Here is a 16,679-nt window from a genome sequence, read left to right on the forward strand (position 1 = left end):
GAGTAAAGTGCGTCAAATTTAGGCGGACAAAAAAGACACCAACCCCCAAAATTAAGAGTTTTTGTGAAGCGATTGGTGTTATAGGGGCTAATTATATATGGGCATCATATAAGATGAAAACGCAAATAAAACTAGTTAAAAGTTTAACATTGCTTTCCCCATATAAAACGTTATTGGTAATACAGAAGAGTGAAGAATCCCGGGTACAGCTATCTGCACCTGGGAAACCAGTGAGGCTCATCTTGAGGGTGACTGTCACCCAGCTTTCCAAGTGCCCTGAACAAAACAGTACGTAATTATGTACGAACACGACCGCCGGGTGACCCCAACACGTCAGTCAGCCACAGCCAGAGATCGGCGACCGCACTGACTGCAGCTTATATACTGAGTGACTTATTAGGAGTGGGCGTGGCGACAAATGACGTCACGTACCGTTGTGCGCCTGTAAGCCCGCCCACAATGATGACGCACTATCTACGCGCCGGAAATACCCTCCTCCTCTTGAAGTAGTAGGCGGGAAATAGTGGAGACGTCCGGCTCCTGCTGTGATAAGCGGCGTCTGTGACAGGCTGGTGCAGACATGGCGGGGGACTGGCGGGAGAGCTGTAGGTGTGTGTAACACTGGGGGAGAGGTGGGGTTAGTTACTGTGGGGTCTCTGTCCTGTCACACTACAGATCCCAGCATGCCCTGACGACGTGTGGTTATCAGACTCACAGCATGCTGGGAGTTGTAGTTTCCAGCAGGAAAGTCACAGGTCGCGCTTCATTAGAAAACACAACAAAAATAAACGCAGCAGAATTGTCCGTCGTGTGTAAACGGCTCATTTCTTGCTGACCGGGACAGTTTTTTTTTTTTTTAAATTTCCTTTTTTTGTATTTTTGTTCTTTAATACAAGAGCCACTTTTTTCTGTCCCGGTTTTCATACGAGGGCTCATTTTATGTCATTGATACTGAAAAATGAGGAAAAAATAAAGTGTGATAAAATAATGAACAAAAATGTAATTCTGACATTGTTCTTCTGGTTCTGTTTTTATGCGAAAAAAATGACCCAGAAGCAGGATTCTAAACATGACAAAATACATTGTATGTTTCCTGATAACAATGTTATCTCCCCCATGAATGAAGCTTTGTTATTATTATTTATTGTTATAGCGCCATGTATTCCATGGTGCTTTACAAGTGAGGAGGGGTATACATAATAAAAACAAGTACAATAATCTTGAACAATACAAGTCACAACTCGTACAGGAGGAGAGAGGACCCTGCCCGCGAGGGCTCACAATCTACAAGGGATGGGTGCGGGTACAGTAGGCGAGGGTAGCTGTATGACGGCTTTCTTTGCGTGCTGAGCTGTAGTTTTTATCGGTGCTATTTTGGGGTAGATTAGACGTTTTGCACGCCTTTTATTGTATTTTCTGTCGAAGCATGGTGATCAAAAAATGTCTATTCTGGCTTTTTTTTTTTTTTTAATACAACTTTTGTTGTTACATTTAACTTTTTTCATGCCTCTGAAAGGACTTAAACCTTGAAATGTTTGATCTGAAATGTACTGATCCGCTCCATAAAGCCATCAGCTAAGACTTGATGTAAATTTACGTGATGGTAGAGGTTAATACAGATGGCAGTACAGCATTTAGTGGCTGCAGATCTGGGCATATGTGCATGTACCAGTTCTCATTCATGTAGGGGAATCCACTGCTTTTCGTTGTTTAACCCTGAAAGGGAATAGGTCATCGGAAATTGATATATTGTTTAAATCATGTTTTGTTTTTTACATTTTTAGCAACATAATTTTAATCCAGAGGAAGGCAAAAACCCCATGAGGCAGATGGTAATTGCCCCATATTAGGGAAGAGCCAGATGGCGGTATATAAAGCTAACGGAGATCAGAACTTCGTACACGGACTGGCAGCCACTCTCTCTTGATCAGCGTAATTTATTTCTATGCAGCTATCACGCTTTGGTCAGGAGACCCGCCGACTGGTCTGTGCACTGCGATTCAAACTCGGTCCGATTTATATGGCCGTCAGACTGTGTCCTTAGGGGAAAAATTCCCCTACTCACATTCGTTCCATGGATCATCATCCCATCACAGAATCCACCCCGAACTTGTAATCTTATATGTATCATCACTGCATCCTGGCCTCCTTGTACTTGTTTAGTGAATTAACCATTGGAACATCATATTCCATAATCTAACTGTTCTTGCAGTAATGTCTTTTCCTTATCACAGTCTGCATTAAAGGGACTCTGTCACCTGAATTTGGAGGGAACAATTTTCAGTCATATGGGCGGGGTTTTCGGGTGTTTGATTCACCCTTTCCTTACCCGCTGGCTGCAATATTGGATTGAAGTTCATTCTCTGTCCTCCATAGTACACGCCTGTGTAAGGCAAGATTGCCTTGTGCAGGCATGTACTACGGAGGACAGAGAATTAACTTCAATCCAATATTGCAGCCAGCATGCAGCCAGCGGGTAAGGAAAGGATGAATCGAAAACCCCGCCCATATGACTGAAAATTGTTCCCTCCAAATTCAGGTGACAGAGTCCCTTTAATCATCTCTACTAGTGATGAGCGAATATACTCGGTACTCGAGATTTCGCGAGCACACTCGGGTGTCCTCCGAGTATTTGAAAGTACTCGGAGATTTAGTTTTCAGCACTGCAGTTGAATGATTTACAGCTATTAGCCTGCTTGATTACATGTGGGGGTTCCCTAGCAACCAGGCAACCCCCACATGTACTTATGCTGGCTAACAGATGTAAATCATTCAGCTGTGGCGAAAACGAAATCTCCAAGCGTGCTCGGGAAATCTCGAGTACCGAGTATATTCGCTCATCACTAATCTCTACCAAAGTGAGAAGAGCTAGTATGGGGTTCGGCTAAGGCCACCCAACAAATTAGTCCAAAGTTGCGGCATAACTTACTCCAGAAATGTTGTTCTAGTCTCTGACTGGAGTAATGTATCTGATGAAGGCGCACACCAGTTGTAAGAGGCACCTAATTAATTAACCCATTATCTACCAATGTCCTTTTTTTGGGACGCCTAATCTTTAGCTTCTAGCAACTAAGGTTTTATAACTTATAATTAGGTCCAATTTTTTGTGTTGTGTTTGTAAAATGAATGTTTACAAAATAGGAAATCATGTCATTGTCATTTTTAATTGAATATTGGGACGCCCTTTTCTGAAAAATCCGTACTTGTAAAAAATTTAATTTGGCAAGTAATGGGTTAAGAGGTGTGCACATCTTAATGTATTAGGTGCTTCTTACTCCTGTATGGCCATTTTTAAGACTGTACACAAAGCCAGTCTTAATTAATCGGGCCCCAATTGCCTTTTGTTTTTATGAAACAATGCACTTACATTAGCAGCAATGGTCAGACTCTGACCCTATCTTTTGGATTGAAGTGTCTAATGAGTGTGTGCAAATGTCATTGTAAAAGAAAGAGGGGGCTGTGACATCGCCTATTGTGATAGGTGGATCCTGTGTTATCAGCTTTGTATAGAGATGTTACCTGTCATTGTAATCCTGACTCTTGATGATAATGAACCTGCTGAAAACTCTTTCAATATGGAGATGCAATACACTCGCCAAGAGTAATTTTTTTTCCTCTTTGCTAGAATGAAGATCGTAAGCTGGAATATTAACGGTATTCGAGCAACTCGTGTAGGACTGAAACAAATTTTGGACTCATTAGACGCCGACATCATCTGTCTTCAGGAAACTAAAGTCACTAGTAAGTGTTCCTAGGAGTAGAGTCAAGAATAGGGTCTCTCGTTGCCAGATTCAGTAGTTGACCACCGTCTTTTTCTTCATTAAAAACTCCTTATTTTTTTATCATATCTCCTGTACAAACATCTTAGCTGCTCATGACAATGCTGCTCGGTAGTTTTTAAAGCAAGTGGGGGCGGATGGGTGATTTGTCTTTGCATTTATACCAAAAGATTGGTGTAGGCAAAAAAAGTTGCTATTTTTTTGTGCAAACAGCATTTTTTTTCAGTGATGCACTTGCCTCCCACTTTTTTAAAAGTTGATATAGAAATTTGGCATATATATTATAGCAGAAGTCTATACCTGTTAATAGCTGGTGTATTTTCCATTTTTGGCTCAGAGTTGCCAAATTCTTAAATTTCACTCTCCTTACTCCAGTGGGATTTATGTTCAGTGCTGCCGTATGGAAAAGCAGCCATTTCATATATACTCGCTGCTCTCATTAGTTGCTGTAGGCAGAATGTTGGCACTTTGAGATCAGAAACTGACCATTTATATCATCTTCTGTATATAGGAGACTTGCTGGAGGAGCCTGTCGCTATCGTAGAGGGGTATAATTCCTACTTCAGTTTCAGCCGTGTCAGAAGTGGATACTCTGGTAAGTGGTAGTACACATTTGATCCTTTAGGCTGCTTTCACACATTGTGGTATATCGCCATAGGTTTTGCTGTGATTTCTGTAAACCCAGGCTAAGTATGGGGTTCTGTTACTATTGAAAGTTTATGTGGGGGGCACAGAGGAGAAGGAGGACTACTATGTGGGTTAGTAAGTACTAGAAAAATGGAGGGGACCCCGGAATGTCTACTGGGGATTTGAGAGGGGGCCAGCCTTGACTACTAGGTAAAATGTACCTATTCCATCTCATCAATAGGATTGAATGTGTTTCATTATTGTCGTTGTCACATAGTAAATAGTTATCTGTTGTGTAGGAGTTGCTACATTCTGTAAAAGCAGCACAACCCCTCTGGCGGCAGAGGAGGGACTCGGTGGGAAACTGACTGGTCAGAAAGGGTCTATCGGCTGCTATGGTGACACAGAAGAGTTCTCTGAAGAGGAGCTGCTGTCTCTGGACCAGGAGGGGAGAGCGGTGATCACACAGCACAAGATTCTGTAAGTTCACAGCTGGGAAGGGTCATTCCCATCATTAAAACGTATAGCCGAACCAGTAGATAGGTAATATCTTGTAGATCTGTGGAGGTCTGACTGCTTGGACCCTCATTGATTCTGACAATGGGGCTCTGAGATGCTTCAGTAGATGGAACGGTTGTTGTGTACATGCGACACTGCTCCATTCATTCTCCGCGGCACAGCCAGAAAAAGCCGAACATTGCACTCTTATGTCTTTGTGTCACCTTGTGCTTGACCCCAAATAATCCACTAGTTGTTACCAATCCTTTGGATATCTTTTGGATAGAAGATATCTTTCAGTGATGCAAATAACCCTTTAAGGGTTATGCATTGCCTCTTTCTGATCTGACATCAGACGTTTAGGGGCATTGCTGTGCCGAATGTCGACAGTTCTCAAGGCTGAGTAGGTGTTGTGCATATGTTCATTTAATCAGAATAGGACATAGTTGCAGACCATTAGCTTGGCAGCTACTTTGCCCATTGTGCAGCAGAGGAAAGAGATGCCACATAACCCTATGTAGCTCTATAATAACCATAGATAAAGTAGTAATTTGGATTATATTTACATGGAGAAAATAAAAGCGTGTTAAATATTGTGCATTAGATTTTACTACTAAGCACAGCTATTCCCAGAATAGATGATAACTGTCTGATTTTTGTGCCCCCCCCAATCTCTTGATGAAGATGTCCTTTCCTGGAGCAAGGAGTGTGAATGGGGCTGTGGTGGATCTTACTTGCTGCATCTCCATTCAAACCTATTAAAATGTGCATAACAACCAGACCAGAATCCATAATGGTAGAGATGTGCTGTAAAGGATAAGCATGTTGTCAATTCTGTCTTCCAGCAAATCAGACAATAAGGAGGACACCCTGACTGTCATCAATGTTTACTGCCCAAGAGCAGACCCGGAGAAGCCTGAACGCAAGACCTACAAGCTGCGCTTTTACCGTTTGCTTCAGATCCGGGCAGAAACTATTCTGAAAAATAGAGGGTAAGTCTTCAGTCTAGAGGATAAGGCCTATGTAATTTACACAGGTATCACAAAGGAACTCTCTGTTTCAGCCATGTGATTATACTGGGTGATGTGAATACATCTCATAAACCCCTTGACCACTGTGATCCAACCGATTTGGTAAGTTTAAGAACATCTTTGAAGACTTCTCATTAGTTAGTAGTAATATAAAGTTAAATATAAATGTGAAGCTGTGTCTGGAACTACAGCTCAGGTATATTCACTTAAAAGGGTGTCCTTTCTCGTACATTCATGGCCTGTCCACTGGAAATGCCATAAATGTTTAGTGGATGCGGGACCCCATCATGATCTGCTTTCGGTGGAGAGGTTATGGACAGTACCATACAAATGATGGGTGTTCCTGACACCTCTCCACTGATGGCAATGATGGGTGTTTCTGACACTTCCCCACTGGTAGCAATAATGGGTGTTCCTGACACCTCTCCACTAATGGCAATGATGGGTGTTCCTGGCACCTCTCCATTCATAGCAGCACGCATTAGGGAATCAGTTCTCTAGAAAGATGCAGGTGCCATTGGGAAATTTCACATTTATGTTAAAAATATGAAATGGGAACATTTCTTAAGTATTAAGTGTGTTCATACATACAGAGGCAAGCAGCTTTCTTGCTGCCGTAAGACGTCCCAGTTGCTCTGATGGTAGTCAGATATTTCTGTGGCACACTCCCATCAATTAAATATTGTTGTCTTTCACTGTTGTTCCTTAGTCACCATTTTCTGCTCCGATCTATGCTTCTACAGTGCGGCCTCCTGTCACACAAAGTTACAGCATTCATATAAAACTTAAAGGAGTTTTATTAAGAGATTTCACCTGTGCCCTTAATGGTAATTTCTTACATGATGTGGATTTCTCTGATGGTTTTCATCACTGCCTTTTGGTGGATACCACCCTCTTTGTAGTCCATCCATAGGTGTGGGAAGAGATAGATTTACACCTCTTGCAGCCCCCATGCACAGGTCTTAGATTGTAGTGCTGGAAGACCATGAGCTTCTGCATTTTTAAAAAGCAAATAGGGAATGATGTGTGACCTGCAGGGTTTGGCAACATTACGGGTGATGTCTTTAGGAATCCTGGAATATGGCAGAGCGAGAGCTAGTTCGGCAACAAACTCTGTAGAATACATCCTGCTGATCTTATTTCCAGACATATAAAGAAGTTTTGCTTTATATAAATTGTATATTATTTGCATTTTTTGCATTCACATCTAAATTGTAGGAATTGTTTGAGGAGAACCCGGGACGTCAGTGGTTGAACCAGTTCCTCGTTAACCCTGACGATAAAACAGAAGATTCATGTGAACCGAGCGGCGGGCAGTTTCTTGACAGCTTCCGATACTTCCACCCCACTCAGAAGAATGCATTTACATGCTGGTGCTCTGCCTCGGGTGCGCGACAGACCAACTATGGCACTCGCATAGACTATATTCTGGGCAACAGGAAACTGGTAGAAGCTGAGTTTTTGGATTCCATGATTATGCCAGAGGTTGAAGGATCTGACCATTGTCCAGTTAAGGCACTGATGAGATGTGGGCCATTAGCAGCTGACAAATGCCCGTCGCTATGCACCAAATACCTCCCAGAATTTGCTGGACGGCAGCAGAAACTTTCTCAGTTTCTTGTTAAAAAGAACAAAGCTCTTGAAATTCTTGCTGATGAAGCCAAGGTGCTGTCTACTTCTCAGTCCTCAAGTGAAGGCTCAGAAAAAAGTTCTGCCCGCAAGAGGACAATTGAGGAGATTAGTACAAATAATGGTAAGAAAGTCATACCAGTCCCCAAAGGTGGACAGGGCAATCTGCTTGGCTTCTTCAAACCTGTGATCTCCAAGCCAACACCTTCGGTTGACGTCCGGAATACTCCTGCGTCTGAGATTCAGAACATGAATGTGACGGCACAATGTGCCCCGGCCTCTGGAACTCAAAATGGAAACCAACAGCAAAGTGCCTTCTGGAAGATCCTTCTAAAAGGACCACCTCCCCCACCCACTTGCAAGGGACACGGAGAGCCCTGTGTCTTGCGAACAGTGAAGAAGGCCGGTCCTAACTGCGGCCGACAGTTCTATGTCTGTGCACGGCCTGAAGGCCACTCTTCCAACCCACAGGCGAGATGCAACTTTTTTCTGTGGGTCAACAAAAAATCTGGCACAGACGTATGATCACTACATTATGGATGTGCTCTGCATTCAGAGCAGATGATTCCTCACTTTATTAAATGGGGTTGACCAGGATTAGAAAAATGTGGATTATGTCTTGTTTTGCAGCTCAGCTCCATCAAGGCGAATAGGGCTAAGCTGCAATATCGGATAAAACCTGCTGACACGTGTGGTGCAATGTTTTGTAACAAAAAAAGCTGCCATGTTCTTTTTAATGCATTTGTTATAGCATACAATATGGCGCTATGGCTGTCATGCTGATTGACAGCCGGCATCTCACAGTTAGTCTGCATGGAGACGGCTGTCAATCAGCATGACTTCAGTCACTCCTCTACAGAACAGAGCGGAGGAGAAGCCGCTGATCTGGCTATGTGACGTCATCAGAATTGAAAGAATCGCCAGCAGGAATAGTCAGTGACCGCTCCGTGCCGGCAGAGATCTATATAAAAAATTAATACAGTCCTGGAAAACTCCTTTAATTCAACTTCTTGAATCTGGTGCTACGATTGATTTTTAATTTCATAGAAGGGGTATGCTGATAAATATTCATCTTTGGACTTGAGCAGAGTATAGACCACTACAGATTTTCAGAATAAGGGTCTGTAAATCACCAGATCCCTCTTGGAACCATGAAACAACCTATTAAACAACTCCAAAGATGAAAGCTCATACTGCCATTATATATGTAAGGTGCCCTGTCTCCACACACAATTTTCTGCTCGGTGACAATTAGAAGATGATTTTTTAGGTATCAATTTGTCCTTCAGAAGCAACCTTTTAAGCCAAAGCACTTATTCAAAGTCCCTCATTGTAAAGTTATATTTTTTTAATATTTAAAAAAATGTAAAACTTTTTGTACTTGTTCCAGTAATAAAATATCTACAAGAAGTCGTGGTTTATTGACCCCCTTCCCTTTGTAGTCAGGCTCGAACCTTCATGACATCCCCATTTTTTTTTTTATTTTAAGGTGTAATTTTACATGGTATTAACTTTTTTATATGCCAGTGAATCTGAGACACATAGCACTTGGTTAGTGGTAAATTCAAATTGATACATTTATATCTGAAACTAGATGGTGCTCCAATTCTAACGCATCAGGTATTCTAGAATATGTATAGAAACACCAAAAAACAGAGCAAAGAAATTCTGGATCTCATAATTAATACAAAGTACAAAATTTATTGAAACAAAAACAGCCATACAGCTAAAAGTCTTTAAATATATATCTCTGCTGTAGGCAGTATATACTAATACAGAGGTATCATAGGGAAAAACATATCAGTACACCGGGTTATTTGCGGGCAGCCCAATTAAATTCATCCCTGGGATAAGCATCAAATATATATACATGTCTAAAGCAGAAAACTAGTTGGTCCTATGAGTGTATACACGTCTCAATATCCCTATATAAGCGGGCCCATAGTCTGCTATATGACAAATAGTGATAAGCACTTACCCATAGTAACAGTCAGGGGAACAGCTCACACTTCACCCGGCGGCCCCGGACGCGCGTTTCGCGGTATAGCTTTTTCAACAGGGGTTAACCAAATGTATGTTCCATGTGTTTAAATATAATTAGCACCGGAAATGTGGCCAGAGAACGCGGCGCATGCGTACTAGCGACTCCCGTGTCTCCCCATCAAAGGCCGTCATTACAGAGCGCACATAGAGGCGGAATGCCGCCCAGTGACGTCATATAGTATGCGCGCTCTGCACAAAAAGATAGCCACCGAAGGAGACACACAAAGGAAACAGCAGGCACGCATGCGCTGCAGCAGCGGCCATTTTTCAGAAGACCAGGAGCATAGCCATATTTGGAGGGCAAGCAACACTCCATATCGCCCCATCTAATGCAGTGTGGTGAGTAAGTGTGTAATCACATGTAATACTGAATAGTGATGTAGCACAATGGTGACAACTAACATAAGACAATCAGTGTTATATATTAACAATACCGACAAACTACATGCCCCATTTAATTTAAATAATCACATGTGCATACATATATATACACACGTATGCACATATTTATACAACAAATACAAAATAACATATAAAATAAACTGGTGTAAACAAAAATTACTGAATAAAGTGATTAAGTGAATCATATTTGTTGTATAAATATGTGCATACGTGTGTATATATATATATGTATGCACATGTGATTATTTAAATTAAATGGGGCATGTAGTTTGTCGGTATTGTTAATATACACTCACCGGCCACTTTATTAGGTACACCTGTCCAACTTCTTGTTAACACTTAATTTCTAATCAGCCAATCACATGGCGGCAACTCAGTGCATTTAGGCATGTAGACATGGTCAAGACAATCTCCTGCAGTTCAAACCGAGCATCAGTATGGGGAAGAAAGGTGATTTGAGTGCCTTTGAACGTGGCATGGTTGTTGGTGCCAGAAGGGCTGGTCTGAGTATTTCAGAAACTGCTGATCTACTGGGATTTTCACGCACAACCATCTCTAGGGTTTACAGAGAATGGTCCGAAAAAGAAAAAAAATCCAGTGAGCGGCAGTTCTGTGGGCGGAAATGCCTTGTTGATGCCAGAGGTCAGAGGAGAATGGGCAGACTGGTTCGAGCTGATAGAAAGGCAACAGTGACTCAAATCGCCACCCGTTACAACCAAGGTAGGCCTAAGAGCATCTCTGAACGCACAGTGCGTCGAACTTTGAGGCAGATGGACTACAGCAGCAGAAGACCACACCGGGTACCACTCCTTTCAGCTAAGAACAGGAAACTGAGGCTACAATTTGTACAAGCTCATCGAAATTGGACAGTAGAAGATTGGAAAAACGTTGCTTGGTCTGATGAGTCTCGATTTCTGCTGCGACATTCGGATGGTAGGGTCAGAATTTGGCGTAAACAACATGAAAGCATGGATCCATCCTGCCTTGTATGGAGCATCTTTGGGATGTGCAGCCGACAAATCTGCGGCAACTGTGTGATGCCATCATGTCAATATGGACCAAAATCTCTGAGGAATGCTTCCAGCACCTTGTTGAATCTATGCCACGAAGAATTGAGGCAGTTCTGAAGGCAAAAGGGGGTCCAACCCGTTACTAGCATGGTGTACCTAATAAAGTGGCCGGTGAGTGTATAACACTGATTGTCTTATGTTAGTTGTCACCATTGTGCTACATCACTATTCAGCATTACATGTGATTACACACTTACTCACCACACTGCATTAGATGGGGCGATATGGAGTGTTGCTTGCCCTCCAAATATGGCTATGCTCCTGGTCTTCTGAAAAATGGCCGCTGCTGCAGCGCATGCGTGCCTGCTGTTTCCTTTGTGTGTCTCCTTCGGTGGCTATCTTTTTGTGCAGAGCGCGCATACTATATGACGTCACTGGGCGGCATTCCGCCTCTATGTGCGCTCTGTAATGACGGCCTTTGATGGGGAGACACGGGAGTCGCTAGTACGCATGCGCCGCGTTCTCTGGCCACATTTCCGGTGCTAATTATATTTAAACACATGGAACATACATTTGGTTAACCCCTGTTGAAAAAGCTATACCGCGAAACGCGCGTCCAGGGCCGCCGGGTGAAGTGTGGGCTGTTCCCCTGACTGTTACTATGGGTAAGTGCTTATCACTATTTGTCATATAGCAGACTATGGGCCCGTTTATATAGGGATATTGAGACGTGTATACACTCATAGGACCAACTAGTTTTATGCTTTAGACATGTATATATATTTGATGCTTATCCCAGGGATGAATTTAATTGGGCTGCCCGCAAATAACCCGGTGTACTGATATGTTTTTCCCTATGATACCTCTGTATTAGTATATACTGCCTACAGCAGAGATATATATTTAAAGACTTTTAGCTGTATTACTGTTTTTGTTTCAATAAATTTTGTACTTTGTATTAATTATGAGATCCAGAATTTCTTTGCTCTGTTTTTTGGTGTTTCTATGCTTTTGGAGCTATTCAGTACATTTGACATCCTTGGGGTGTCTAGGGAGGGAATTTTGCCCTCAGTCACAACATATATTTGTGCTTTTTGATTATGTCTATATTCTAGAATATGTATGTAGTTTATGAAGATTTCAGAATAATGCAATGAATACACAGGATTCGGCTGGCTGGGCGCGACCAATCAGCAAAGTGTGGTTCAAATCCCGCGCCAATTCGCGGCCGGACAGCGCCTGTCGCTGATTGTTCGTGGCCGGCCGGGCGCGACTAATCAGTGAAGCCAGGGCCAGCTCCAGGTTTTTTGAGGGCCCGGGTGAAAGAGTCTACGTAGTATATAGCACAGCCCACGCAGTATATAACACAGGCCACATAGTATATAACACAGCCCACGCAGTATGTAACACAGACCATGTAGTATATAACACACCCCACGTATATAGCACAGCGATGTAGTATATAACAGCCCACGTAGTATATTGCACAGCCACGCAGTATATAACACAGCCCACGTAGTATATTGCACAGCCCACGTAGTATATTGCACAGCCCACGTAGTATATTGCACAGCCCGAGTAGTATATTGCACAGCCACGTAGTAAATAACACAGCCCACGTAGTATATTGCACAGCCCACGCAGTATATAACAGCCACGTAGTATATAACACAGCCCACGTAGTATATAGCATAGCCACACAGTATATAACAGCCCACGTAGTATATAGCATAGCCACACAGTATATAACACAGCCCACACAGTATATAACACAGCCCACGTAGTATATACCACAGCCACGTAGTATATAGCACAGCCCACGTAGCATATAACACAGCCCACGTAGTATATAGCACAGCCCATGTAGTATATAACATAGCCACGTAGTATATAGCACAGCCCACGTAGTATATAACACAGCCCACGTAGTATATAACACAGCCCACGTAGTATATAACACAGTCCATTTAGTATATAATACAGCCCACGCAGTATATAACACAGCTATGTAGTATATTGCACAGCCACGTAGTATATAACACAGCCCACGTAGTATATAGCACCATGTGGGCACCATATCCCTGTTAAAAAAACAATTAAAATAAAAAATAGTTATATACTCACCTTCCGGCGGCCCCCGGATCCAGCCCAGGCCTTTACCGATGCTCCTCGCGACGCTCCGTTCCCAGTAATGCCTTGTGGCAATAACCCGTGATGATGTAAGCGGTCTCGCGACACCGCTACGTGATCTCGAGTCATTGCCGCAATGCATTCTTGGGACCGGAGCGTCGCGAGGAGTGGGAAAGGCTGCCACGGACGCTGGAAGGTGAGAATATAATGTTTTTGGGGTTTTTTTTAATTATTTTTAACATTATATGTTTTTACTATTGATGCTGCATAGGCAGCATCAATAGTAAACAGTGAAGTGGTGTTTACATCCCGCCCCAATATCGCTGATTGGTCGCGGCGCGACCAATCAGCAACCTGGGATTTCCGCGACAGACAGACAGAAGTTACAAACAGACGGAAGTACCCCTTAGACAATTATATATATAGATGTGCCAAAAGCGTAAAATATTTATAAACCTTGAATTTTTATGCACTGAAAACGATTCGGCCGCACAAAATAGTTAATGGATTGGGTTACGGCGACACTGAAATCATAGTGACGCATTGCAACATTAGATATAATGGTTCCTATGGAGTTGCAACCTGCGACATACTATGACACAGAAAATCCAACACACTGGAATCATATATGATTTTGTCGCGACTCGCATGCTGTAGACACCTGTTCTCGCCAGGGTGCAGGTGCAAGTTCCTAGTCTTCTTGTATGACAGGTGTGATCTGCAGATCAGATGAAAATCAAACATGTCTCCTTTGTTCAGTTTGTGGTCCAATAGTCTGCAAAAAAAATACACGTGAAAAAGCCCATAGACTATAATGGGACATGTACCAGTCCCAAAAAATGGATTGAACATTTAGGGTATGTGCACACGTTCAGGAATTTTCGCGTTTTTTGTGCGATTTTTCGCGATAAAAACGCTATAAAAACGCTTAGATATGCATCCTATCATTTAGAATGCATTCCGCATTTTTTGTGCACATGATACGTTTTTTCCGCAAAAAAAAAAACCGCATTGCGGGAAAAGAAGCATCATGTTCATTATTTTTGCAGATTTCCCATTGTTTTGGAGTGTCAGGGAAAAAACGCAAAAAATCCGCATAAAATCCGCAAAAAACCCCCCGTAAAATCCACGCAAAAAAACGCATGCAGAATTCCTGCGGAAAATCTCAGGTTTATCTCAGGAAAATTCTGCATGCATTCCGGACGTGTGCATATACCCTTAGCCAAATGCTGTTTTCTAAACAGTTTTAGATAATAAGTATGTTTGTAAAATAAGATGTTCTCTAGTTTTTAGAGTGTCAAAAAATGTCACCAAATTTATCATCCAGTATGAGCCACTGGTGTATATTTGGTGCCCAGTAAGACGCTGTCTATTACACAGGATGGGTAAGTCTGCTGCAGTGTGTGCGATCATATTCCTATAGCGCTGATCCCCTAGTGGCCGATGCAAGTAACTGCTGTGACAGTCTGATGGCAAGCATGGGGAAGTAGCTCAGTGCCAGGAGCCCTCTCATCACAGGCCCCTTAGCATGAACATTGAAGATTAGAGGAGGAGAAAGCATGTCCCCTGTGTGTAGTGCACTGTGTGTAGTGCAGAGGTTGTCGCTTTCAATTGCCCTCCACCTTTGGTATGTGGTCAGTTGCACTCTACCTACCCTCCATCTAGAAAAAAAAGAGATACTAATAATGAGAGAACAGCACAATAGGGTCTTATCTGGTGAAAATGGACAAGACAAATAAAGGTTATGCTAACCTGGTTATGATGTGATCAGACAACATGTGAATGCATACATAATCCCATCTGCAACAGGTCCAGGGGCTAAGTAGAATTGGGGCGCAGAGACGAAATGAAAAAACACACATTATCCTAGTGTGTAACTGGATTTATTAAGAAAATGATGAGGAATCCAGCTCAAAGAGATAGTGAAAAAACCTTTTCTTTATTCACTTGGAAAATGTGTTCAGTGGAGGATAAAAACATCAGCAATTACAGAGAATAAACTGTGATATCGCATTTTATTCTCTGTAATTGCTGATGTTTTTATCCTCCACTGAACACATTTTCCAAGTGAATAAAGAAAAGGTTTTTTTCACTATCTCATTGAGCTGGATTCCTCATCATTTTCTTGATTCTTCCACGGCCTGACACAGCGGTTCCGTGCTCAGAGTCTCCAAGGATGTCGACCATGGTGAGCTGGACTTTGTTTGAACTGGATTTATTACCATCCACAAGCAGCGCAGATTTTTCCACTTTTTCCTTTCCACACAATTGTCCTCCATCTACTGTTCACGGTCATTTGCACTCTTTATCTGCCCTGGACCTATGGTTTTTGGTGGGTTGCACTCGCCACCTTCCCTCCTCCTGCTGTTTACAGCCCGTATGCTAGCTTCTTGCCCACCACCTGTGGTTTGCAGTAAGTCGCTTTCTAGCTGCCCTTCACCTGTGATTTGCAGTAAGTCGCTCTCTTCCTGCCCTCCACCTGTGGTTTGCGGTAAGTCGCTCTCTTCCTGCCCTCCACCTGTGATTTGCAGTAAGTCGCTCTCTTCCTGCCCTCCACCTGTGATTTGCAGTAAGTCGCTCTCTTCCTGCCCTCCACCTGTGATTTGCAGTAAGTCGCTCTCTTCCTGCCCTCCACCTGTGGTTTGCGGTAAGTCGCTCTCTTCCTGCCCTCCACCTGTGGTTTGCGGTAAGTCGCTCTCTTCCTGCCCTTCACCTGTGATTTGCAGTATGTCGCTCTCTTCCTGCCCTCCACCTGTGGTTTGCGGTAAGTCGCTCTCTACCTGCCCTCCGCCTGGGGTTTGCGGTAACTCGCTTTCTACCTGCTCTCTACCTGCCCTCCACCTGTGTTTGCAGTAAGTCGCTTTCTACCTGCTCTCCACCAGGATTTGCGGTAACTCACTTTCTACCTGCCCTCCACCTGTGTTTGCAGTAAGTTGTTCTCTACCTGCTCTCCACCTGCGGTTTTCGCTAAGTATCTATCTGACCAGATGAGTTGACATGATTGTATTGGTTTATAACCTTCATCAGCATAAGAAGTTTCTGACACTAAAGCAAAAATCACTAGTGTCATAAATTCTCATGTTTTTTGGCAAATGTATAAAACAAATGTGCATCATGTCACCACCACAGGAATAAGGCGATAAAGCAGGAAGACACCAGCCGATCCTCTCTGCCACATTTTGTCCGCTGTATTGTAGTAGTGTCTCATATCCACTAGGTGGCGTTCTAACACTAGCGATATTCACCATTTTTCCTGATACACCACATAGCCGCCATTTGCAGATGTGTGACTTTTACTTCTATAATAAATCCCTTTACTGTTTACTAATTGACTTTTGTGAATAATTCCAATTCTATTGAGGATCCTACACCAATCATGGGATGTAAATGTTTCTTCATTATAGTATAATGACCTTTATTATAGCTCCAACCTATTCTGTAGCGTTGTACAATCAGGGGAGGCAATGACAGGGAGACAAGACTGTCCATTGGACCTCATACATGAAAACTATCAACACTGCGATCGTCAG

At 42.8% G+C, this 16,679-nt stretch overlaps 1 protein-coding gene across 1 annotated transcript; it reads left to right on the forward strand.

Moving 5' to 3' along the window:
* The first annotated feature begins 452 nt into the window (after positions 1-452).
* APEX2 (apurinic/apyrimidinic endodeoxyribonuclease 2) lies at positions 453-8,969 on the forward strand. Its single transcript, XM_077283758.1, has 7 exons — positions 453-609; positions 3,626-3,741; positions 4,291-4,374; positions 4,706-4,886; positions 5,750-5,896; positions 5,968-6,037; positions 7,154-8,969. The coding sequence occupies exons 1-7, from the start codon at positions 581-583 to the stop codon at positions 8,087-8,089; spliced, it is 1,563 nt and encodes a 520-aa protein (XP_077139873.1). The 5' UTR covers positions 453-580; the 3' UTR covers positions 8,090-8,969.
* Positions 8,970-16,679: the final 7,710 nt, after the last annotated feature.

The sequence above is a fragment of the Ranitomeya variabilis genome, chromosome 2 (assembly GCF_051348905.1).
Source record: "Ranitomeya variabilis isolate aRanVar5 chromosome 2, aRanVar5.hap1, whole genome shotgun sequence".
NCBI classification, from domain to species: domain Eukaryota; kingdom Metazoa; phylum Chordata; class Amphibia; order Anura; family Dendrobatidae; genus Ranitomeya; species Ranitomeya variabilis.